Consider the following 26,800-nt stretch of genomic DNA (forward strand, 5'->3'; position numbering starts at 1 on the left):
TGTATCGTCATCCATTTTAAAGGAAGGGCTTAAGATCTCGTGCATAAGAAATCTTCTTATGACAAGCACGTTCTCATCCTTATATAAAGGTCTGATGTGCAGCATATGTACAACATACTTCATTAAGTGTTTCAGATTCTCAAGGATTCTCTAACAATTTGTATTGATATTTATAGATTTTTCAGAGTAGGAAAATGTTTGTACCGTTCATTGAGCCAGGCTTTTTAAAAATTCCCCCTGCTAAGGACAGCCGTGGCCAGACTTATAACGTTTGCAGGGTTGACCTTTGTTACGTTCCCATTTACGTTACTGCTATATCTCAGCGTTTCGAGGGAATTTCCTTCAAATTTGGCAAAAAAGTCTAAGTATTAAGGTGGTGGTCAAAGATCAAGCTTACTCTGACTACACAAAACACATTTTAACCATAATTCAAACGGTTGGTAATTATTTCAATTCCACACAAATGTCTTACAAGTTTTAAATGATGACAATTTGATTAATTGTCATTTAACAGCAAGAGAGGAATTTAACTTTTATCTAACAAATGATTGGCCTAATTTTCAAGAAATGCAATGCAGTAGATGATGCTACAGTTACATCATCTGCTCTTTAGATTCATGGAATTGGCACATGGTCATGAACTTTATTTGGCACATTCATGAACCCATTGTACAAGATGTATTGCTGGTTTGCGATAACATCGACATATGTTCATGATCCACAGAGGATGAGCACCAGTTGGTCCCGTCAGTTTTTCTTATATCTCAAACTGTGATGGAGAGATAACCTTCAAAATTCCCCTTTATTCTTCATAACAGATTGACCTTTCTTCCAGAGCCACCCCCTGCCAACAGACCACCTTGAATGAATAATGGCTGAATTGTATTGTAAGTTTCTGTGGATTTTACTGGTGGCCGTATTTCAGTTTGATCTAAAGACTCCACTTGCACTCCAGATGAGAAACCTACCGACACTGATATAATAGCAAATGATCAGGTAATTACAAGACCACACTTCCACAGTTATTAGCCGGCACTCCAATGCGACGATGGCACTTGAACATCTTCCGTAGCTCGGTGCGGAAGCGGTCGTGTAGCCATGCGTACAGGAAGGGGTTACAGCAGGAGGAGCTCATGGCACACAGGTGGCACAGCAGTTGGATGAGTAAAAAGTAGCGCTTGTTAATGAGGTGGATGTCTATGTCTCGCAGCACATTGAACACATGAATGGGAAGCCAACACACTGCAAAGGCCGTCACCAGGAGGGCAACCAGGCGGAAGATCTTCCTCTTGCGAGCCTGTTGAGCTCCCGTCTGGTTTGGTGTCCGGTGGCCAGGAGCGACACACTTCTTCAGTTTGACAGTGATACAGAGGTAAGACACAAAGACAGCAGAAAGCGGCAGGACGTACGTGACCAGCAGGGTGCTGTATGCATACACACGTCTCTCTTTCTCTTTGTCCAACCAGAATTCCTCACAGATGTTGAAGCCTTCCTCTTTGAACTCCACATGGTATGTGTGTGTGATGGCGGGGGTCACCAGGCCGCAGGACAGCAGCCAGATGCCGGTCAGGACGCAGGCGCAGGTCGCCACAGAGGTACGCTTCTTCAGGGGATGAACTGTTGCATAATATCTGCAGTAATGAAAGAGCAGGCTTTAATAATAAGGGAAACGCATGGCTATGATCCAATGGACAATTAAAGCATGATTTATAATGACCTGCAGCACAATTCTGATACAAATTAAAATTCCAATTAGCTTATGAATTGCTAAATGTTAAGTTGAGTTGATTAAATCTAAATAATAATCTTAATAAAAATCCTTATTATTGCACCTTTTATTGGGAGGTATGCAACACATTGTGTGTTACATAAAGGCAACACAACTATTAACAACAGAGCTTTAAATGTCACCAAAATTCAAAAGATTTTTAATTTTTAAGTTTCAAGGTTTCAAGGCTTTATTGTCTTTTAGGTTTTAGCGGAGGTGTTTATAATTCGAAAGCAGTGGAGCAGTAACAAGCCAAGACAGTTTTGCAACTGTTGCTTTAAAAGCCTCCATCTACGATGCTCTCTTGGTCACTGAAGGAAGAGAAATCAACAATTGACATGCAACACTGCAGGAAGCTTTACTCAGGCTGTTTGAGTTTTCAGGACAGTGATCACAGATCTAAGGCCGATGGGATGTGTCGGCAGCACATACCTGATTTTGTTCTCCTGTGTGCAAAATATAAAGCTGGATAATTGGATATTCTTGATCAGATGCCATCATACACACACTGCTGCACAGTTATTTAGCATTTGGTATTTGTTTATGAATTAACAAATGGATTTAAAAAGCTTAGTTAAACACATCATGAAACATTAATGAGAGTCTCCCTTACAGTAGGGGGCTATGTATTTCTGAATGATTCATTTATGATTTGAATGAATCAAAGAATCTAATACATGCATCCGTTACATGAGCTAACACAAACCTAATAATTTATTTATATTAATCCATAAGGGGTCTTTGTTGCGTCAATCAACAAAGCATGCACTGAATCATGATGATTCATTCTAATTCATTAAGCATAAGTAGTGACACTTATAGTTACTCTTAAAGTGAGGGTCACTTCATCAATCCATCTCCATATATCCTTAATTTCCAAATTAGTATAAATTAAAAGATAATTTTCAATGATTACATTTCCTGGAACAGTCTAATTTCTTAGATGTCAGTTACACTCCAATCACACTGAGAAGAAAATGGTACTTAAATGTGAAACAAAGATACAGTATGGAGGAGGGGGGTCTCATCATTTTGTTGTGTTAGTCTGTTGTCCTTTAATCAGGATGGTCACTTTAATAATAATAATAATAATAATAATAATAATAATAATAATAAATGACACTTATATAGCGCTTTTCTAAAAACTCAAAGACGAGAGTAAAACAGAAAGAACGAAGAAAAATACATAAATAGATAAACAAAACAGAATAGATGAGGGTGGGGGGGTGGTCTGAGTTTGAATGCAGTGTTGAACAGGTGGGTTTTGAGGGATCTTTTGAATGCGGTGAGGGAGGAAGAGTCTCTGATGGGTTGGGGTTGTGAGAGAGACTTTAGGTCAGAGATGGCAAAAGTACACACATCCTTTACTCAAGTAGAAGTACAGATACTCGTGTTTAAAAATACAATACTCTGGTAAAAGAGTACTGACTAAACTTAATTACTCTACTCTTATTTACTTTAAGTAAAAGTAAAGAAGTATGGGCTTCAAAATGTACTTAAGTAAAAAGTACCCATAACTACCAGCTGTTTTAAAGAGTACCTGACCTCCCTTTATATTAATAGAACAATAATGTCATTGTTAGCTAATGAATGTTTGGATGCTGAACAACGGCAACATGACAACGTTTTCATTGGTCCCTCTTCTTTAGAGAAGACCAGGAAATGATGGATACACGGATCGTGTTCAAATCAATAGGCACGCAATGACTGAAATAATAATGATCACGCCACCAAACACAGATTAGAACTAAACTAACGAACCTGTTTTGAAAATGTAAGATGTAGAAAGTACAGGTATTTGTGTTAAAAATGGAAGAAGTAAAAGTAAAAAGTCGTGGAGTAAAGTACTGATACCAGAAAAATGGTCTTAAGAACAGTAACGAAGTAGGATTTATTTTCACTACTTCCCACCTCTGCTTTAGGTTCAAATCTGTCATTCAAGACATTCTCAGCCACTATGGCAATGCAATCATGTTACATAAACCACTCATTTTTGAAGATAATTGAAAGGGAAATAATCCAAATGTCCCGTCTGCTTACCTGTCCACAGCAATAGCAGTGAGCGTGAAGACTGACACGTAGACTGTGACCGGCTGGATGAGGAACACCAGGTAGCACATGGGGCCTCCGAAGACCCAGCCGTGGGGGTTAAAGGCATAGGCCAGAGTGAAGGGGACGCAGGTGACACACATGAGCATGTCAGAGAAGGCCAGGTTCCCGATGAAGAAGTTGGTGACATTGTGCATCTTGCGGGTTCGGCAGATGACATACAGGAGCAGATAATTCCCAAAGACGCCCACCACCACCACGAGCACGTAGCAGGGGATGATGAGGGGCTTGAACGTCTGCAGCAGAGCCACATCTGCAAACTGGGAGCTGAGGTTGGTGGAGCTGTTCTGCACCGCGACCTCGTAAACATGTCGGCCTGTCTGTTCTGCACTGTGATTTCCCTCCATGGCAGCAAAGCTCAATCTGCCAGTACCTGACACATTAGAATATGTTGCAGCTGTTAGGACAAAACACAGAGAACTTTTCCAAAGGTCAAATTAGTAATAAATGTAAGGATGCATGCAAATGTACCTGTAAACAACTTCATGACATTTCAAAAATGGAAGAGTATTATTTAATAATAATCGAAGTAAGATGTGGAGAGTGCATATAATTATAAAGGTAAGTGAATAGCTACAGTAAGATGAGCAACACATCATTTTGCTTCCTCCGTGATTGTGTAATTTGTAAATGGAAAATGTCAAGGATGTGTCTGCATGTAGAGATGTCTGTTTTTCAACAGTTTTACATGACCTTACATGGATAATTGCATTAAACTAGCGATATGTCACAAAATGCTTTACAGTGATTGATTCTACTTTATCTCAACGCAGGAGAAGAAGAGTGACGACTTCACTTGGGCAAAACTTCAATTTTAAGGTAAGTTTGTTACATTCTATTCCCTCTGGCAGGAGCTTTTTAAACATTAAGTCTCCAATGCAAAATGACTTCAAAGCGTTATGTTGAACGTGGCTTGCTGATGCAATGTTTGGAATTGGACTGAAAATTGCTTTTTTCAGCAACAAGATAATGTACTTTGTCTTGTCTGTGAATGAGGACACTCTCCTATGTGTTGTTCATACTTCTATTCATACTTCTATTTTAAGATAAAGAATAAATACAACATTTAGGCAGTAAAGTATATACAAAACAAAACTATAATGCCTATTCAAAACAATCTCAAATACTTTTTAAGATACCACATGTTTACTGTTTTTAACTTAATGCTAATACATTGAGCACAGACAGTCACTGATGCCTTTTATACTTCATCACATGCAATGCTTCCTGGGGAATCAGATTACATTTATAAATTAACAGAACATAAAATCACAATACAAATTGTTTTATGAAGCATGTCATTCACAACTTTAGTTTGATCTCCAGCAGCCCCTGCGGTTGTACTTGGGCAAGATGTTTAACCCCAAATTGCTCCCGATGGTGTTGAGCAGGTGTCACCTTGGTAACCTCTGTATAAATGGGTGTGAATGTCACGCTGACCTGAATATTTAAAAACTGAAAAAGCACTTTATAAATGCAGTCCATTCATTTTTTTAAATATTGAAGAGATATTCAGTGGTATGACCCACTATCTTTTTCTTTGTTATTTTTACGTCTATTCCACATATTTTTCTCACATTCCCCCTTGTTACATTGCATAACTGTGACTCACTTGTACAGTGAAGCGGTACAAAGGAAGACCTTGGACCTTTTTTCTACATTTAATTAATATACGCAGCGACTTATCACTACTTTTACAGTGAAGGGGAGATTTGTGTCTGCGTGCGTCTTTGTGTGTGTATGTGTGTGCATGTGTCTGTGTCTGTGTCTGTGTCTGTGTCTGTGTGTGTGTGTGTGTGTGTGTGTGTGTGTGTGTGTGTGTGTGTGTGTGTGTGTGTGTGTGTGTGTGTGTGTGTGTGTGTGTGTGATACATAGTTATTAAAACGATGCCGTACTTGCTGTTCTCATCTTATAGACTACCAAATGTTATTAATCAGAACACATTTAATATATTTAAAATGATCATTACAGAAATGTAATGCTCAAATATTCAGCTTTATGAACAAAATCAGTATTTTCATTTCAAATGAATTTGGCTTGGAGACTGAAGTCTGGACCAAGTGTTAAGTGTAGATTGTGAGTTATTTTCCTTGCCTTAAGCAAGGCAACAAAAGGAGCCTAACTCTGTCTCAACTGCGGTATACGTATATATTCCTTGTTGTTGTATTCCAATCAAATCACAGCATGTTATTAACTTGGATGTTACAGTGCAGCTTATAGAAACAACATATTTTCCCCTTGCTCCTCCCTTTGGAGTAGATGCTTACAGAGTCTGTTCCCTCATGAAATATTTCATATTCAAAGCTGCTCCCTTATATTTATTTCACAGGTGATTTACATACTGTAGTACGGATTTATTATAGAAGTCTATACAGTACATGGGGGAATTTTGAAATAGATATGCATTATCTAGGGTGTGCAGATTCTTCATTCCTTTACATAATGAACCCTGGACAATTTTCCTGAATAACATACAAAGAGGAAATAATGATGTGCATAAGCAGTCTGGACGGTGTTTGTTATTGTAAATGCCAAGAATAGATTCTCTAGTTTAACATATTGAGTTATTTTATTCTGTCTTAAAGAAAGGACTCAAGCACAAGTTTAAAATTAAACAATGCAAAATAATATAAACTCAGATGAATTATAAATAATAATTGCACAATAACTCACCAGTGTTGGTGTTTCTCAGATGAGTTGAGTGTGTTTGAGTTAGAGAAGAGCGGACCTTCCTTGTGCGCTACTGCACAGTCAGTGAGCTGGAGCTGCTGCTGTAATACAGAGAGGGGTGGGGGGGGCGGGGGGGGAGAGAGATGTCTATGAAAATGACAGTTAGCCAATGAGATTGCAGAGAGCTCCTCAAAGATAAATGTCTCGGTTGGAATTGATGAAGACGTTTGATCCTGAATTGTTAAATTGGTTGTCAGGCAAGTAGATTGAAAGATGCACAGATGTATTGCCCCACAGTGTAAACGTGAGCTGTTTTTCAGAACTTGCATTGAAAATGTATTATGGATGAAGCTAATTGGTTGTGCTTTGTCACAAGTTTTGTCATAGACAGAAAATGATTTGTATCCAAAAAGTAATTGTGAGCTTGACAATGTTATAGCTCAGTAAAAGAAGGTAAATGAGTCACGTGCAGAACAAGCAGTTTTCCATTTATTTTCAGAAATAATCAAATAAATGTTTCTTCCCCTATAAAAACTTGACCAAATTCTCCGTATCTAACCCTTTTTCATAACAAAATCTTTGTGGAAAGCACTTGAAGAACACTGCATTTAAAAAAAATCTCCATTGAGATGCTCTCCACATGAGGCAACTGAGTGCTTTTACTGTTACTATTGTCCACAATCGTGGATAAAAGCTTTTAAAGTGCACCGTGATTCACATTTACATTTCCTCCTGTTCCAAATGGCGGAGTAAGGCATTTCATTTATTTTGCTGTAAAGAAATGTAACTTGCCGTTGCAGATGATGAATAAGTATTGAAAGTCGCGCAACAGTTCTTCTTCTTCTTCTTCTTCTTCTTCTTCTTCTTCTTCAATTCTGTTTTGCAGCAGTTAGCATTGGCTTGAAATTTGCCCAAAAAACATGAGAAGGTAGCCACGGATAAAAAAGGCTGCTTCAGAGGCATTACACGCATAATATAGCCTAATGAAGAATTGCTTCATTACAATTGAAAATATTATACGTTAAGATATAGAAAATTATTTATATCCAGATTTAATGTAAAAAATATATATATCTTAACGTAAAATTGTTTCAATTGTTTTAATTTTTTTGTTTTTTTTGTTTTTTCTTAATTTGTGTCTTCTTTAACTGTTCATTTATGCACCATGTACACCAAGACAACGTATTTGTTAACCTACTTGGCAATAAACCTGTTTCTGATTCTGAATACTGTTTTATTAATAAAAACTAGAAAGATGACCTATTGAAAACAAGACAACTCACTAAGCACATACAGGCTGAAATAAATGAGAACACTAACTAGTTCCTGTTCCTATGATGAGAAACCCCACATTTCCTACACATTACATTTTATGTTTGAATGATATATTATGCTATACATTATAATGACAGTTCTGCCATCTTATATTGCCAAGCCTGTCGATCAGTGAGACACTACAAAGGTAGTGGAGGAAAAGAGGATCAATTTTGGAAGCCTAAGGGAATCCATAAGCAGTCCCGAAATGATCAGAGGTTTAGGCATTGTGGGAAGAAATGTGTTTCTTATCTGCCTGGGTAAGGCTTTCATCTAGAAAAGAGCGCCTGTGGCTTAAGATGAGAAAATACAGAAACCAGAAGTGGGAGTATTTCCTTTAAAAGATGCTCAAACATTTAGATGTGCTGATGCAAATGTGTCCACTGTGGAGGAGTCATGGGTATTGACCACCTACTGCCAGACTCCATTGTCAATACTCCATGGTCATGTTAAAATCGAAATGTCATTCAAGTGTGTCTCAAAGTGTTTTCACTAATGAGAAACACTGATAACATAAACCACTGGTGTTAAGTTAATTTGGAACGTGTAATCAGTACAATATCAGAGCACTTCTGAGGTGAGAGTGAATTAGATGTGGAGTGAAAATACAAAAGTGTTTGGATGAGTCGCTGCAGCATGAGCCAGGTGTTATTCCTCTGTGAGTGTTCATCATGGCCTTTACAGTATATGTATGTCTATAAACAGCACAGAACCTTATTAGTGTGTAGTTGAGAGGAAAATAAAAAGCCAGGTTTTAATAATTAGTTGGCAATAGATCTTCAAACTTCATCCGTTTTAAGGGAATACAAATCTGGAATATTACATAATATTATTATTATCATTATTATCATAAACCAATCTATGGATTGTTTTTAAAATGCCAGAAGAATTAATTTGAAATCGGTTTTAAAGATCCTTTACATAATATTCACATTTTACCTTCTTTTCTTTTAAATATGTGTTATTTTATTATAATTGTAGATGTTTTTAGTATATTTTTGTTCCTAAAGTGTACCTTTATTATTAAATTCGAGGTATTATTTGTATAGTGATCTTGTGTTTTTTACAAAATTGTAAACACTGTTTTAGGCGGAGGCTTCTGAATAACCCAGGTGTTGTTTTTGCCTCTTCCTGCACTGTTTATCATTTCTATATTTTATGTTTGTCCACTTAAAAACAAAACAATAAAATACAAATACAAACTATATTATGGCTGATTCAAATGAGGCATGCTTTATTAAAGGTTTCAAGGCTTATTGAATCTGCAAATCTGATATAGTTCTTCACTTTGTTATTTTGCCTCTGTGATGATATGAGCTTGTCTAATTAAAAAAGGCTTTCTTCTACCATTCACTAGAAATAAAAAACACTTTTTCTTAAAGGGGACCTATCATGCAAAATGCACTTTTGTACGTCTTTTATACATGAATATGTGTCCCCGGTGTTCCAGGGAACTCACCAAGTGTCAGAAAACACAACCCTCTCTCTTTTCCTCCATACCCAAATCTCTAAAAACGGGGCTGCAACGGATCTGATAAAAACTGATCCAGATTTGAACACTTTACTGACGTCAGGACGGTGGCGCTACGGCTATTGGGCCAACTCTCCACCTATCAGGGGAATGTGGGGTTGGGCCATTGCCGCTCGAAAGCGCTGGAGACGCTGTAGTACATATGCCAGGCCTGTAAGTGGCGCTGTAGTCTGCCACAAAAGCAGCGAAGAAGACTTCCCGCGCATGGTTGCCATGGTTGCCCTTCTGTTTATTCTCCGCTGTGGCTTTTTTTCTCCCTCCCCGAGGCAAGCGTTTGCTCCCGCTGCTTTAATTCAATGCAATCCCTCCCCGTCGAGGCAAGCACTGTAATTCTCTCTGGTTAGTCCACCAGCAGATGACAAACACCCACCTCTCCGCCTCTTCCAAGGAACGAGGGGACCGTGCGGCAGAGTTTCAGTTCGATTTTTTTCCGCCGATCAAGATGTCCGTTAAAGTTTAAATCTTCCGGACAAAATTAGAAAAGTGCCGGTCAAAGGTCTTCTTTGTTATTTATTGAGCTTTAAAACAAATGAATAACGACTCTATATAACAATATAATAAAACACGGAGGACGGAGATCTCTTTTTCTCCCCCTCTTCTGACAGCCCAGCAGCTGATCAGAGCACGCTCCCCTCTCCTGCAGGGGGGCGTGGTCAGCTGCAGCTCACAGAATCAGCCCCCTGCAAAAACAGGGCTGGAAAGAGCAAATGGAGCGAAATGAGGCATGATCTGTTTGGTATTTTGAAAAAAAATCTATATTTATATACTTTATATAGGTATGGCCCTATAATATATTGTTCAAATATAGCATGATAGGTCCCCTTTAAGTAATGTCTCATGGAAAAACAAGGTGCACTTCCCTTTGGTGAACTAACAGTTTCCTGATGTGTGCACCTTTACTCAGGGAACATAACAACACAAAGCAGCACATTTCCTTACTCTGAAGAGCCCATTATGGAGAGGAAAAGTATAGGCTACAGTGGTGAGAGTGTGGCTGCATGTTATCTTCACATCCTCCATCACATTAAGGACATGAAACATGATGTACCCTTTCAACAAAACCACAAGTAATTGGTAGTCAGACAGTAAGTGCTTAACCTGTGTGTTAAAGATTTAAGTTTTGCTCTTCTATCACATTATCTTTCCTGCTTTACATTTTATTCCCATGCAAATGTCTGACTTGACAGTAGAAAGGGTACTGTCATTTGACTTACTGAGTTAATATTGCATTACCTGAAGTCTTGACAGCCTCATTTTGAGAAAAGGCAACTCACCTTTACATATCATGCCACTTTGTTAATAAACACACATTGCCACACTATAGAAGACTGTTCTAACCAAAGCCCATTTTAAAGTGCTTTACTGAGGGAACCTTGATCCCTCAGGTGGAGTCTTACTGATGAAAGTGATATTCTGTTCGACATGAACAAATCCCTGAGACGAGGATCTCCCTGCAGCCAGAAGTGAAGGATCACACCTCCACATGACTCATCCCCCCTTATTACGTATTATGTTGTTTAACACTCATTTAGCCACCTCCAGGTTTTGTAAGATCTCTGCATCAGACTCTCATTTACAGTACACAAGCTCAGTGTGAGAAGGATGTGGAAGCACTGATGTCGGCAGACATAAACATTTTTTTTTTAAAGGGTCAGTTCTACTTACTCAAAAAAACATATGCTGTAATTTGCCTTAATTGTCACGGTTTTGGGTTGTTTTCATTTTCCACCTTTTTATTTTTAAATGTTTTCCTCCTTGTGTCTTGTCTGATCCTTCTTCCTGTGTTTGCCTTCCTGTCGTTAGTTTCCCTGGTGTGTCTGATTGTCTGATTGTGTTCACCTGTTGCCCTTGTGTTTCTGCCTCCCTTACCCCAGCTGTGTCTTGTCTTGTGATTACCCCTCTCTGTATTTAGTCTTGTCTTCCTCTGTGTGCCTTGTCGGTTCATTGTTTTTCCTGTCTCCCTCCATGTTGGTCACGGTCAGTTTTTGTGCTACAGTACCTATGTGTTTCATGCCATGTTTTTGTTCAGCTTTTTAAAATAAAGCTCCCTTTTTGTTTCTAGACCTTTTTACCTTTTTTGTAGTCTGCATTTGGGTCCTACCCTTTCCACGCAACCTAACATTAATGCTATCTTGTTACCCAAATTACTAAATATTAGTTTTGCACTCAACGGATTTACATATAAAGTGTTAATGTCAGCTCATAGTTGTATTTCAAATAAAGTGAGTTCTCTGTTTATCCATGTTAAGCATTGCTATAACTATTATCACCGTCATTATATAGTTGTATTATGGGACATTTCTGGAGCATGACCCCTACAAGAACATTTCATTTAAAAAATCCCGGCTTCTGCTGCTTAAATTCGGATCCTTACATTTTTATGTGTTTCTTACATTTTTTTTAACAAAATAGATCTTGAAATGAATATAGATGGTACTACCACCAAATTGTGGAAAAATCGAATGAATGTTTCGAGCTCAGCTCATCATTATGAAATGTTATTTAATCAAGCTTATTTTCATGTGATATTGTAATGCAAGCTGTTTTTCCCCCAATGCCATTTTTACCAAAGGCCGTTATATTTTATAACCATACTTTTTATTGTCTATTTTAACTGAGGCAACAGCAGATCACTTCTTTGTCTTGTTTATCAAAAAGAAGCAGACTGTTTAATCATTTAATAAGTTATGTCGTGTTATGTCACATTTCATGTTTGCATCACAAGCTTTGGTTTTACTTCAGAGGGTTGGAGACATCATGACTAACATTTCTTCCTTCATACCACCCTGTCATCAAAAATGGAATAAAAGGAATGATCTGTAGAATCTCCTTACAGAACCTGTGCACTTCTCTCCATACACAAATCCACAGGGCTCCATGGATTGGATTGGCTCTGTTTTCTTGAAAGGAAAGGAGGCATCAGAATCTGAAACTGTCTACACGTCCAGAAACCAGAGGAGAAATGTGAGAAAATGTTTTTGTATTGTCAGTCTGTGAGTCATCCACCAGCCTTTGTCATGCATTTTCAATGAAGTAAAAGGTATGGAAAGACTTCAGATCAGTGGTTGTGCGTGAGTATCATATTCTGTAATAAGGATCCAACATCTCCAAGGTCTAATGGAGAATTTATCAAATTGTGTCTTCATTTTTAATATCAACCAATCATATATTAGTTGTGTAGCCCATATCACAAAGGACACAAATTATCACAAACCCTCTGTCCTTGTACCCTCATAGCGGACAAGCAAAAACTCCCAAAGAAACACCCAAATTAAGGGAGGAAAAAAGTCAAATCATATTTTTTTTTATAGCCACTTTAATCAGGTTCCGTTTCCGTATTCCAAAGCTTTAGTTTGAACCTGGTAGATGCTTTAGGCATTTCATAATATCACACATTAAGCTTACTGATATCTCTCTGTTGTTGTGAAGGACCAAAAATATACAGTTTTTAGTAGTGATGTTACGTATTGCGCCGAGGCTTCGGAGCGTGTGTCCCGAAGCTTTTTGTGAAGCTTGCATCGAGCAGAGCCCTATAATAGAAATCCATCTATACGGCGCTGGTATCGAGGCTTGTATCGTTTTGGGCCAGTGACGTCACCGATGACAAGCCTCGCTGCCCCTCAATACCACGTGACTGCTTCAGAAAGTGCTTTAGATCGGTTGAACACATCCATGGTTGAACCATAGACTGTATAGGTTGAACCACAACGCTCATAATACCCATGGTTGTATAATAAGAACAATATTACCCTTCCTGTACCCGGGCCCGGTGACACGATGGAATTAAGAGAGCTCAGACCCTCACTTATATAGAGGTCGGAACATGTCATATACATAAATAAAAGCATAAATAAATGTAGGAATAAAAACATGAATAAATAAATACAGAAATAAATAGTATCCAGTTTTTTCAGTTCGATTCAGTGTGTGTGCTGTGCCTCAGCTGGAAAGTAGTTGATTTTTAACCGCAGGGTCCCTGGTTCGACGACTGGTCAATATGCCTTTTTTTTTGTTTATAAAAGCTACAGCTAAATGTGATAATGTAGTAGTTAATAAATGTATTCTTTGATATGGTTTAGCCTTTCTCAGGCTACAACATGGTTAAGTTTACGAATATTATTAAGGAATACAAATCCCTCTTTGCAATGTTTACCAGCCTCCTTAGGCTTTTCAATCACAATCATTAAACTGGAATAAATACAATATTGTTAACATGAAAATATGATTTTATGTTTGTTGTTTAGAGTTATTCTAAGGCTTTACTCATTGGGAACTCGGTATGATATACAGCACACTATTGTCAAATCTGCCTGTTTTACACACTTTGACCAGATGTGTTCAGATGAAGCCCATGAGGAAGGCCATGAGGAAGCCTCATGAGATGAACCCTTTTGCGAACCAATTGGCTGGAAAGCTTCAAAGCTTCATCTCGCCATTACTAGTTTTTAGGATGGGTCAAAAAACCAATTAGGATGACAAAAAGGTGAATTATTTAATATAAACAGACACAATTGAGAATCTAGCATTAATTAATTAACAAAAACTTCACCAAACTGGATGCCAGTGCTCTTCTTCCCAAGAGCAACTGGCTTCCTCTCCACACTGCAGGAATGTATACCAATGCTGGCCAGTCCATTGTTGAGTGCAGGGGAGATGAGACTCTAAAGATGGGTGGCTTAGATAAAGTAGCCTCTTTAAACCCCCCTCAATGTTTTAGGGGAAAGGCACAGTCCAATTAGCCAGGCACATCTACATAGCAGGTGCTGTTCATCCTCTCAGCCTTTTGCCAGGAGAATGGTGAGCTGCAAGACACTGACAATAAGATTAACACAACACACAATTAACAATCACAATTTCTACCAAGATTGCGTGCACTCAATCTAATTAAACAAAATTGTTTAAAAAATCTGTGTATGTATGATGTTAAAGGGCCCATGTCATGGCCATTTCTACTGATCATAATTCCATTGTTGAGGTGCAATTGTGCAATTTTCCAAAATCACATTGGTTTCTCATACAGCATCTCTGTATAGTATGTGTATTCACTCTCTGTCCTAAACGGCTTGTTGGAGCTCCTGCCCCCCCCTCCCTATGAGCCCACTGTGCTCTGATTGGTCAGCTCGCCCACTCTGTTCTGATGAGTCCATCACCGTTACAGCGGAACATCAGTGATTATGTGTTACAATGGCGTTTGTTAGCAACCAGAAAATGACACCAGCAATGACAAACAGATGAGAATGCTGCGTGGGGTCTGGGTGCCGTGTTGGCGGGACGTTGCGGGGCTCGCTGCTGGAGCAGACAGTGTGAGCTGGCTTGCTGCGGGGGATCTGTGAGACAGCGAGACACAGCGAAACCCAGCCTGAACCCAGCCCGACCACACACACACCTGCAGCCTGGCTGTGAGTCTGCGTGTGTGCTCAGAACGAACCCAGAACGAGCCCTGCCGCGTCTCGCCGTCTCAGGCTGAGTTCAGGCTGAGTTCAGGCTGAGAAATCTGCGGAGCTGCAGCTGAGAAAAGATTGAGTGTGTGTGTGTGAGGAAGTCCGCGGAGACGTTACGTCACTATACCCAATACGTCACTGTACTTACTACACTATAAGAAGAAAACAATGGAAAAATAAAAATCTCCAACGAGGCGTTCTGGGGAAGCATAGACAGGTATTTTCTGTGTTAGAGTTTTACTCGCTACAGGGTGTACTTTGAGGGTTTATGACTCTGCAGACCGTTTACATGCATAACAAGCTACGTAACACACAAGGGGACGGTTAATAACCGGAAAAGCATGACATGGGCCCTTTAAACAAAAAGCATAACCTTTAGGATGTGTGATTGGTTGTGAGGCTTGTAGTCTTCACAGTTGAGCTATCATAACTAACTGGGACACATGAATAAATATGATCATTAATTGTTAACTGTGGTTTTCTTTCTATGAAAAGTTCAGTTTTTTTTAAAGTCCTAAGGATATGTCTCCTCAGTATTCCTCGCAGGTCTGATTTTATGTTCTTTTTATGTAAGTTGTTCTGATGGACAGGATGGGAAAGTGTAATAAAGATTTCTGTTTACATTCCAACATTTGTATGTGACGTTGCTCCAAATCTCAAGTCAGAGCTTGATTAGTTTTTGCTCACTGACGTAAGACATCCTGTGCTCACTATATAACCTGAACACAACACAACGATACTTTCACTGACCTTGCACAGAGAAAAATAAATCCTTCTCACTTGTTCTATACAGTACATGTGTTGATGCTGCTTATCATCCCCTGTTTGTTTTTCACAACCATATCATGTACCTGATGCTGTCTACCGTTACCCCTGTTTTTTCTTATGTCTTTGAGTTTCTGCGTGTCTTTCACCAAGCCTTGGTGCATGATCTACAACATTTTGTCACTGTTCTTTCTCCAGAACAAATGAAAATTCTATTCATGTCCTTTGCCTGGTCCTGTGGTGTCCAAAGGCCTCGCAATCAACTCTCTCACCACCTTCTTCCCCCATCAACCTGCAGGCTGCTGAGGAACCCCCCCAGGCGACAGGTGACTCTCCCCACCTCCACTTATTCCTTTCCATCCCCTGTGATTAGAACAAAAGCCTGGCCTCTATCTGACATTTGCTTTCCAGTGTCTTCCATGCGGTCGGCCCCCCGCACAGAGCCTTGATCGAGGGCAATGTGTGAGTAGACCCTGATACATATTTTACATCCTGAGTTTTCTCTTTGTGATCACGTTCACGGCAGCGTATTTACATGGATGCTGGTGTATTGCATGTTCAATATGTAAAAGAGAAAATTACTGTGTAAAAAATAAAGACCCAATATGTTACTTACACTGCGATAAAGTAAGGCTGGACAAAAGTGTACAGTATATAAGGCAGCAAAGAGAAAACGCTGCCATTTTGCCTTTTCAAAGAGAACAGGAAAATGACAGTCTTAGAAATAACACAATACATACCTGAAAGGCACAGTTCACCATTTTGCTTTGCTTCTTTATGATAGAAGTTGTACGCATTGTGTAGGTTTTACATGAGAAGCAGCATTCAGGTATTATGCTCCATATATCTGGAACAAACTACCAGAAACCTGCAGGTCGCTGCAACTCTTACTATTTTGAAAACCAGGCTGAAGACTTTTCTTTTGCCGCTGCTTTTAATTGAACTATTAATATCTTACACTGCACTCTAACTTGTATTCATGTATTTTATACCTGTGTTATTCTATATGAGCTTATTTTAGGTTCATTTTATTTGTTTTAAATGACTGTTTTTAAATTCCATTTTATAGTTTGTTTCTGCTGCACTATTTCGTAATGAACTTAATAGTTTTTTTTAATTGCCTCATGTTCAAAGGTGCTATAAGTAAACTTGCCTTGCCTTAAAGATGTATTTAAGTGTCACAAAAAGTATGAAAATTAATCATGACGGTACTTAAGGGCTTCCTTTCTCAAAATAAGACAGAAGCTGCAACAGGGTGAAAGGTGCATCTATTGTATTGGTTTCCATGGTAACATTTTGGAGCATTTATAGTAGGGGTTATGAACACACCTCATTTGTTATAAATTGTCGTTGCTTGCTGTACCCACTTTGTGTCACTAGTCAATCAATGATTTATAATGGCCTCCAACCATAGAGAAGGTAAAAGTGGTTTCCTTGGCGGTCCTGTTGAGAAACTCTTTATTTAAATGGTCTTAAGTGCTTACCTTTATAAATTGTATTTTATTGTACACAATGAAAAATCAAATCCTCTTTGAGGTAATGAATAGACTTCATGCCATGAATTCAAATATATGAAGGTGCTTGTAAAATTGATTTATTTTGTCCACGATAAAGCAGAAACATTTCTTTGAAAGCTCTTAATTGGAATGATATAATGCTTTTCTCCTAATATAATGTCAAATTGCTCACAATGATATCGGGACAAATGCCTTGAACACATTCTAGGATTGACTTCAACGTTTTTTTCCTTAATCGTCTCAGAACATTCTGGAGTAGCCAGGAGTACTCCACAGATGGTCACAGAGGGTGGCGGTCCTTTAGAGAAAGACATGAATGGAAGCAGGCATTTTGTCTGACTAGCATAGGGAATGGTGAACAACAACTCTGATGAGAATAATTGATGTTTCTTCTCTCAGATGGCGCCACAGAGAGCCTGCAGGGACGAGCGTTTAGCTGAACTCTTCCTGTAGTAAAGTCTGAATACAGCACATGTCAGGTTCCTCAGATGAGTCATGTTTTGCAGAACATGACATTTGAGGGCTGTACTTTGCAACATAAAGGGCGCTGAAAGATAATGCTGTACTTCTCCATAGAAACTTCAAGGAGAGTTCTTTTGGTTCCACCTAGTGGTCACCTTGAGTAAAACCACCTCACATCCTTTCTCGGCTTATTGCTCTGAGACGGGGCTGTATGTTTGTATAAGCAATGTGACATTCTCCTTTACTTGATTAGAGCCCATTTTACTGCCTCCTCAAATCAAGCTAGCATCCCGTTAATGTAATTGAGTCAAATGACGAAGGGCTGACTCAACAAATGAGTAATTGCTACCAATTAAACAAATGGACTTCACAGACTTTCACATGATGAAAATGTTGTGCCGCAACAAGATCAGGAGCTAGACGCCAATAACAATAATCTTTTAAGTGGTTAAGGATGTGAGAAGCATATATCTCTTGCTCTCTAACTAATACCATGAATTAATCCTTAACACGGGATCGATAACGAAAACACAGACACGTGTTAACAGGTCGCTGGTCTTTGGTTTAATTGGTATTACATTACAGACAGTAAAACAAGGCACTGCGGTCAATCAGTGAAATGCAAATTTGAAAAAGAGCGGGTGAAAGACAGGAAGTCATCAACGTAATAAAAGCTCATAATAAAGACCGAGCTGGATGCTTTGCTGATGTTGCTTTACTCGCTTCCGCACAGCTCCAGCAGGATTTTGCGGTAATCTCCAGATGTGTCTCCCTACGCAGTGAGAAAAGACTTGTGAGACTTCAAACGTCTAGTTTAGGGAATAACTGTGATCAGTGACATGAAGCAAAATGGATACAAATTCAGATTTAAAAGACTTAAAAAAGATATAACTAAATATATCACTTCAGCTGATCAAATGAAATGAAAGGGGTGATACATTTAAGTCTCGTCAGAGTACAAAAATAAATTGAAGGCAATATTATTACACTGAAGCTAATGTATTGCACAGCCTTTGCTGACTACAGTGTTTCCCGCCCCTAGTTATTAGTGCCTTACCTTAATGAAGGAGTGGAGGGTCTTGCCATACATCTTCAGGAACTGCGCCTTAATGTCCAACATGTCGATCTCCGCCCTCGCAACCATTATTCTGATGAGGATAGTATCTGTGGTGCCCATCCCCTGAGGAGAGACAAGCTGGGTTTTACATAACTATTGTAATTGTGTGTACTGATAACTAGTGAAACATATTCAAACACAAAGCAATAATGTAATGTATGTGGAGTGACTTCACATTTTGGTATTGTAGCTTCATCACAAGCATGAAATAGTTACCTTCATTGATTTGTATAATCGCTCTGCAAAGAACGCCGGCTTGTTCCTTAAGCATTTCACTGTAAAGCAAAAACAAATCCCAGCGCATGAGGTGCAATGCCCTCACAACATGAGAAAGTGAAAGTATCGTTGTGTTGTGTTCAGGGTATGTAGTGAGCACAGGATGTCTTACATCAGTGAGCAAAAACAAATCAAGCTCTGACTTGACATTTAGAGCAAATTGGCATACAAATGTTGGAATGGAAACAGAGATCTTTATTACACTTTGTGATGTCACAGTGTTATTATGGGTTGTTCGACCATTAGCAAATAACCAACCAAGGTACCCCCCCCCCCCCCACCTTTTCACCTGAATCTCCTCCTAGAGCACCATTATGTTTTGTTTTTTTAAAACCAAACACATCACAGAGGGGCGTTGGGAGTGGCAGTTCATTTTCATTTAAAACTACAGACAGAGAATCAGCACTTTTGAAACAGGGCTGAAACAGAGGGGATTATGGGATGCTACAATGCACGATCTATTTGGTATTTCGAGTCAAACACTTCAGAGACATGTTTTGTATATATCTGAGACCTATAATATATTGTGGAAAAAGAGTATAATAAGGGACCTTTAACAATTAAGGCAATTGCCTTAGATTGAACATGTATTCCTATCATTTGGAGCTTGAACAGCAATGTGTGCTAAACTGAAAATATTTACCCCTTGTGACTAAAGTTTCCTAATCTGATTTTGGTGCATCTTTTCTTTTCTTTTCTGCCTCTCAAATTTGAGTGTCGGGCTCTAGTTTTCTGTGCTCATTTGAAATTTGAATGGCGTTACATCTTTATAAATTGGCAAAAGATAGATAGAATAGTCTGTTTGATGGAGCTTGTCACAGAGATAGAAACAGACCTATGGCCAGAAAGACGTCCTCCAGACAGCCGGACATCTCCCTCTTAATGCTGTCCTCAATGTCTCTCCCAGAAATCTTCTGGTACTCCTCGAACACTGAAGGAAGGAAACAACAAATACATTTTATTATTATCAAACTGACATTACGCATAACATGAATGAAAATGAAAGTGACTCAACTAAGAGAGTGAGTGTTCGCTTTTGAAACTGTCACAAAGGTTCAGTAAAACCCCCACAGTATTGAATGATTTATGTCACGAGTTATAAAAGGAAGTGGACACACATTACTTATAATCACAAGTGCAGATGTTAACATGATGATTGTGAATATGCTGTAAGAATACCTCGCAGCAGATGGTTTCGGTTCCTCACACAAAGCACCGTGAGGAATTTAACCTCGTCCGTGCCCCATCGAGCCTCACCAGCCTCATAGATTTCCTACAATCACAAACGGTATTAAGACACCGAGTCATAATGAAATAATACTTTGTTTAAAGAAGCTGAGATCTTGCCTTGGCATCGAGGACAGCCTGCGCCTCGTCCACTTTGTCGCTCTCATCTCGACCAGCCTGCAAAACAGAAGACACAACAGCTTAAGAGAAAAACAGAGTACGATTGCACAACATAGGAGAAGATAGAGGAACTGACAATTGCTTCCTCTTATTGAAAGAGTGGTTGAACTTTTTTAACTTCAACTTCCTACTGACATTTTACAAGTCCTTTTGCAAGGAAGTAAAATCTTAGTCTTAATAATTTGACTCAAATCAAATGTTTATATAGGCACATATCTTTTTTATTTTATCTATAATCATTTGCCATTAAACATTGGCCTACTTTTTACTCACCGTGAGTAAAGAGACCAAAACCCTCTGGAACATTCCTGATGTGTCCCCACACACAGCGTCCTCCAAGCTTTGATCATGTTCTGCAATGAACAACATAAGAAGCATGTAATCAAACACCCATTTTGGACACTGTGCTGAAAACTCAATACAAACTGACAGATAATAAATACAAATACGAAATAAAAGTAATGCGCTATGGAAAAGCTAGTATTTCCAACTCAATGTAACTTCAATTATGTTCATTTTGGTGCGCTCAAAATTCACAAACTGTGCTGGTAAAAGAAGAACAAAACATGTCCATGTAACACAAAGCACCACACGATCACAATTCATTTATACACATTAAAATACATTTAAAAGTAACTTTAAAATATTTGCCCGCTGCTGTCATCGTATCCACAAAATAACAAACAAAAGCAAACGATAAACCGCCACGTGGAAACAGAAACGGCTGTCATGAATAATTGATGCTCTCCACTGCTTTGTAATAACGGACGTCATTGCATCTCCAAACAAAGGACAGAAGCTAAGTCACGTTACAAAGTATCAGATATCATACACAATCTATAGGCAGGCCCTTACTCTTCTTGTAGAACGCATTGATGGTTTTCATTTCCTCGTTTGACCTTGAAGCCAGAATATCGATGAGGGCGGCCTCTTCTGTTCCAGCCCCCTGTTGATGAACAGATAGAGACATGAGTTAACACTAGATATGAACACAGGAGAAGGGTGTAGACATGAGATACTTTTATGACCAAAAGGAGAAGTCAGTTAAACTGATACATTTGGGTATCTTCTATTTGTTATTACCAACGACAAGTCCCATAAAAAGACCAACATTAACAATACATTACTACTTATTTGTCAGATAGTTTATAGATGATTTATCTTTACGTTCAACTTGTATATTTTTTACTTTTTAATGCTGTTTTATGTCTATTTTGAGAAGTTTACATTTTAGAACAGTTTACTTCTACGCTATGAATTTCTAGTTATGTGCATTGCCTTGTTTTTTTTCTAATTGTGGCTCTCAGACCCAAGCTCATTTTGATCTATGTTTACTGAAGAAATGTCAACAATACAAACTGTCATTGGGAAAGAAATGAAATAAATGAGGCTCAAAAATGTCTTGCATTTGAAGTAAATATTTATAGCAGCAGGAAAGTTTATGTGAGGTCGACTTCAAATAAACCACAGTGGTTCATTGTGATGCAACTCATGTCTGTTTGTCTCTGCATTTCATAAATCAATTCATTGTTAAGTTCATTCTTGTATGTGTATTTCTATTCCCTATGGCTCTTTAATTACACTTTTTGAAGCGAGTTTAATATTGTTTTATAGTGTGTTTCTTTTGCACTAAGTTTGAATGCTTACAATGTTTTTTGTAAAGCACATTAAATTGATTTGTTGTTGAATTATGCTTTAAAAACTCTCCTTGCCTCTCCTCATAAAGGAGCATGTCACAGTGCAGTGGTGTGTCAGACTGATGAAGCCCGAAGACAGAAAAAGAGTAATATAAATCAAGCTTTGGTCAATACACAGTCAATACTCAGTACGCGATGAATCAGTCTTGGTTTTGGTCTTTTTATGGGATGTTTTGACATTACAAATTACAGACCACCACTGGATTTCTCCTAAACTCTCACCTTCATTGCATTCTCCAGCTCGTATGCGTCATACACGGGCGCCAGCATCAGCAGACCCAGAACCACGCTCCTGAAAGTCCCACTCAGCTCTGAGGACAGATCATCAGCCAGGTCCTGCAGGGGGGGGAGCAGATGGATTAACAGGAGAAATACCCCCCCCCCCCCCCAGTTGTTCCCAGGACATAAAAACTTTCATCAAGAGGGCCATCTGTATTAAAAGCTCATTAAATTCGACATTAAAGTGAGTAACTCTGGCTTTGTGTTGGAGTTTTGTGCTGCCAGCGTGGCCCTGACACATTACTTGTGTGTGTCTCCGCTAGAGGGTGTGGTTTCTGGACACCGTGTTGTGAAGTTGTTCCTCACAATGAGCCTGTGTGACCACATGTGGGCGTCACCATGAGTCACTCTTTCTGCCTGCGAGGATTCCTCTCACATGCTTTGCTCCCTCTGAGGAACTTGCAGATAACTTTATGGACCCTTTATCGGACCCTGCATAGTGGGCTGGTTATTATCTCATTAGTTCAATACAATAAACACCAGGTTGTCTTCCCTTTTATTTGATATATTGATCCATATAATCATGAAACAAAGAAACAGTTAGCGGGGAAGCGGACCTCTGTGGGTTTTTATGGGAGGGAATTTTTTCCTTTCCTCCAGAATACAAGGCCCTCTCTGTCCTGGTTTTTGTTTACAGGAGTAATCATTTCTGCTTTACAGTTAATGGTTAACTTTACATTATCAGCATAGTAACTGAAAAAAGAATGAGGGAGTACACAATGGAATAGGTGGCTAAGAGATGAAATCCACTGCAAGTGCCAAGAGTCTCCATCAAGGCTACTTTTTAGAGTAAATAACCTATTCATGAATAGCCTTATTTAACCTAATTGAACCTAATGTGCTGCCTTTGAGTACAGCTCAGTGAAAACGCTCACCTTCCCCACTGATTGTTTGTAGGCCTCCTTGATGCGCTGCCTCTGGGCAATAGTGCGGGGGGCTAGGACCTGGATGACAGCTGCTTCATCAGTGCCTGAAATGAATAAAACACAAATCTTATACTAATATTCATTTTAAATGTCTCAACTTGTACAATCATTAACAACTTTTCTTGGAGCTCAGTTTAAGAACAAGCTCTCATCCCTGGAGATGATCCTAACACTCAGCTGTTTGTTGGCATCGGCAAACAAACCATCTGTTTGCAATAGAGCTCAACAAGAGTCAGGGGAAGATGATTATTCTAACGGAACTCTAACAGCATCAACATTCCTGGCTTCAAATGTGCAGACAGAGAAAGATATGAGGTTAGTTGTGTACTCCTGAATGTTTGCACAACTGTCTTTGAGTGATGCATAGTTTCAGAACTGCAACCCATAATGAGATTAGTTCACTATTTCTTACTGCATGATCAGCAAAGTCCAGATTAATTTTCCCTCCATATCAGAAGTGAAGAGGAAGCTTTACAACAGAGAGTAGAGATGAGGCAAAGTACACAGCACTACTCAGTTGAATGAATGGGCTATAAAAACAGAAAGCTGCCATGACAACACTGAGCAACACTGAGTTTGGTTTCAGACTTTCCTGGAGAGGAGAGAGGCATAAAATACATATTTTTCCCCATGGAGGCTTAATGACAGGTTCAAGATGTCTTCATCTGATGATGGTTTCTGGATCACTCACCGGTTCCCTTCATGGCTCCTCTGAGAGCCTGGACATCTGCATCTGGGTCGAAACCAGCCGCCTCAGTCACTGTTCCACGGTTTCCAATCTGATAAATTAATAAAATCAGCAGTGAAAACTTCAAAATGTGTTTTTCTTATTATTACTTCACATGCTGTTTGACCTTCCCAGTGCAGAATGATGTGCTGTTGAACACTAAAGGCTGTTTTCACATGTTTCTGCTGAAAAGAGAACGTTTTCTTGCCCTAACTTTGCAGCTTAAACAGAGTTCAAAGTGTGGTGATTTCTCTAAGAATGAACTTTTCAGCTAACTTTATAGAGACCTTGTGCAAAGTAGTTTCACTTTTGAAATGTAGGAAGGAAAAGAGGTGCTTATGAGAAAAATAGACTAATAATTATTCAAAGCAGATCATTTATATGTATTATTAACATCTGGAGAGGATCTTTTGAGGCAAAGTAACATCTATGATGCTATAGTATTATGCAAGTACAAAGTAGTATCCTTTTTTATGTGTCAGAAAGAAATGCGTTTTATATTTTAAAAAGCAGGACAAAGTTTAGGAGCTTCAAACTCTTTTTTTGAGACTTTCAACTAACTTTTGCCCATGTATTAAAAGAAAACTGCAAAGTTGTATTATGAATAAAAGAAAATAAGAATGCAACCTTGACATTTAAATATTGATATAATTTGTACCATGGTTTGTGTCTAGGTTTACTATAAAATGAACATGACAGCAGACCTAAAACTTGTATCGCCGGTTGCAGTAGCAAATGTGAATCGCAAACTTGCAATATCATTACAAGGAATTTTCATAAAAGATAAGGAATTTTAATATGTATGGCTTGTCCAGCCATATGTACAACCAAGCAGAACAAAACAATCCAATCTCCAAAGCACAGTCTCTACTGGTGATGCAAATACATGTAAATGTGAAACAGATGCTGTGGGTCGGACTTACCGCTGCCATTGTAAGAAGAGTGAGGATTTTCAAACTGGAGGTGCAGAAAGCTACAACAGAATAAAAACATGATGATAATTTGTCACTTGCACAAGGACCTGTTAATAACACAAAAAACGAATGAACTGCAGGTTAGGGGTCAGTTAACTGGTGACCCTCATTCACCTCAATCAATATTGTATGCAGTGCATCCTCTCAGAGGGTTCCTGTCAAACTAATTTGGTCATTGGCTCTCTTTTGTTCCACAACCGTTCAACGTCTCAGGGGTAGTATCATTGAGCTGGTGTTTGTTTAGACACACCTGTAATTACTCCACTGAGGGATCAGATAGTGGCGTTTCCTGCAGGTAGGGATCAACTTACCCTATATTTCATTTATTTGTCAAAGTGCATTTTGGGTATAAGAATACCCTCAGCTCAAACATATTACAAGTTTAAGTTGCTTATTATAGACAAAAATAAGACTCTAGTCAACATGTTCTTGTTGAACAAAGTGTCCAGAAGTCTGTGAGTAGCAGAGGCACACCTGAGTGGTTTGTGATGTAAATACAGGCAGGTGACTCCTACAAACACTTCAGACCATGTGTATGGATCACAGACCGTACATAAACACAAAGTGAATCGTGTTTCCAAAGCACAACGTTAACACTGTGAATTCTTCATCTGAACAAACACAAGCACTAACCCTGTTATTACTGTAGCTCCAGTTACATAGCAGTATACAAATAGTGTATCAAGTTAAGTTTGAAATGTGAACACTGTTTATTTGTAGGGCTTTAAGGTTATTAACATTGGCTATATGGGATATATACACAATTGATTTCTTAATAGTGGGCATCTCAAATTAGTCATTTAGTATTCAGGTTTACCGTTTTTCTTATTTCAAAGCAAGTGATTATATCTAACGTCAGCAAGTTCGTTTGAAATTGAGCAATAATAGGAAAGGATAGTCCTCTGTACACTAAAAGCTAAGGCTAAAAAACATATACCCTATAATTATGTATCACAAGTTATAACTGTAAATGAAATGTATTCCCAAAATACTTAAAAATCCACACCATAGTTATTCAAATGCAAATAGTTACATTAAAGTGATTCAGGAAGCGGAGCACTGAGCAGTTTAACAGTTAACTTGGCATGAAGTTAGTGGGCACACCCTGCAGATACTGTCTGAGCTCTTCTGCCGAATCATACCGCAGAACTACCGCTCATGAAACCCCTCTGAACCATGACCAACTGAAGGACACCTTACCTGAGCTGAAGACCAATTTCTTCGCGGGATTCTCGACAAGAGGTTAATGTGTCAGTATACCGGAAAACTAAACCTTATAACTTACAGCTGCTCTCTGATGTCCCACCCACTTGGATATGAATTGTAAACAGGATCCGCCTTTAGAGTTCACGTCACACAAGGTACTGCTGCATTCACGGGATGTCGGCACAAATATAAAGGAAATTTAGTTTTTTACCTTGATACATGTACTGCTTTGGTTAATTTAAATATTAAGATGATCGTATTCAAAATATAAAAAAGCAATGCAAATGTATCATAGAGGTAAAGGTCACATATCCAGCTCATGTAGGCTTCACCTGCAGAATAAACTTGCAACTTAACAGTTTTCATTTAAAGTGATAACAAAAAAACACTACAAATGCTTAGCCACAGTAACTAGCTTGCAAAGCTACAGTAGATGTAGGCTACTTTAGGTTTCTTCCTCTTCCTTCATGTTTTTGATGATGTCAATTCTGAAATTCGCAAGTTGAAATTAAACTTAAATTCAACGATTTTAATTGCAGTATTTGAAATTGTTGGTTATTGGTTTTTGAGCACGTTTATTGTTTCTGAAGCCCCCCCACACACACTCACTCATC

General features: G+C 38.7%; 2 protein-coding genes across 2 annotated transcripts; both read right to left on the minus strand.

Annotated features, from left to right (window-relative positions):
- Nucleotides 1-551: 551 nt before the first annotated feature.
- On the minus strand, nucleotides 552-10,412 carry LOC117476640 (prolactin-releasing peptide receptor-like). The gene is made up of 4 exons (XM_034123320.1): nucleotides 10,404-10,412; nucleotides 8,246-8,283; nucleotides 3,809-4,240; nucleotides 552-1,631 (listed from the first exon to the last, which is right to left on the minus strand). The coding sequence occupies exons 1-4, from the start codon at nucleotides 10,410-10,412 to the stop codon at nucleotides 1,001-1,003; spliced, it is 1,110 nt and encodes a 369-aa protein (XP_033979211.1). The 3' UTR covers nucleotides 552-1,000.
- A 7,706-nt stretch (nucleotides 10,413-18,118) lies between these two features.
- On the minus strand, nucleotides 18,119-26,317 carry anxa4 (annexin A4). The gene is made up of 13 exons (XM_034123347.1): nucleotides 26,181-26,317; nucleotides 24,930-24,979; nucleotides 23,971-24,058; nucleotides 23,229-23,323; nucleotides 22,297-22,410; nucleotides 21,233-21,323; nucleotides 20,651-20,730; nucleotides 20,318-20,374; nucleotides 20,150-20,243; nucleotides 19,806-19,901; nucleotides 18,911-18,969; nucleotides 18,635-18,757; nucleotides 18,119-18,349 (listed from the first exon to the last, which is right to left on the minus strand). The coding sequence occupies exons 2-13, from the start codon at nucleotides 24,936-24,938 to the stop codon at nucleotides 18,293-18,295; spliced, it is 963 nt and encodes a 320-aa protein (XP_033979238.1). The 5' UTR covers nucleotides 24,939-24,979; nucleotides 26,181-26,317; the 3' UTR covers nucleotides 18,119-18,292.
- Between the last annotated feature and the right edge of the window lie 483 nt (nucleotides 26,318-26,800).

Source organism: Trematomus bernacchii, unplaced genomic scaffold, assembly GCF_902827165.1.
Source record: "Trematomus bernacchii unplaced genomic scaffold, fTreBer1.1, whole genome shotgun sequence".
Taxonomy (NCBI): Eukaryota; Metazoa; Chordata; class Actinopteri; order Perciformes; family Nototheniidae; genus Trematomus; species Trematomus bernacchii.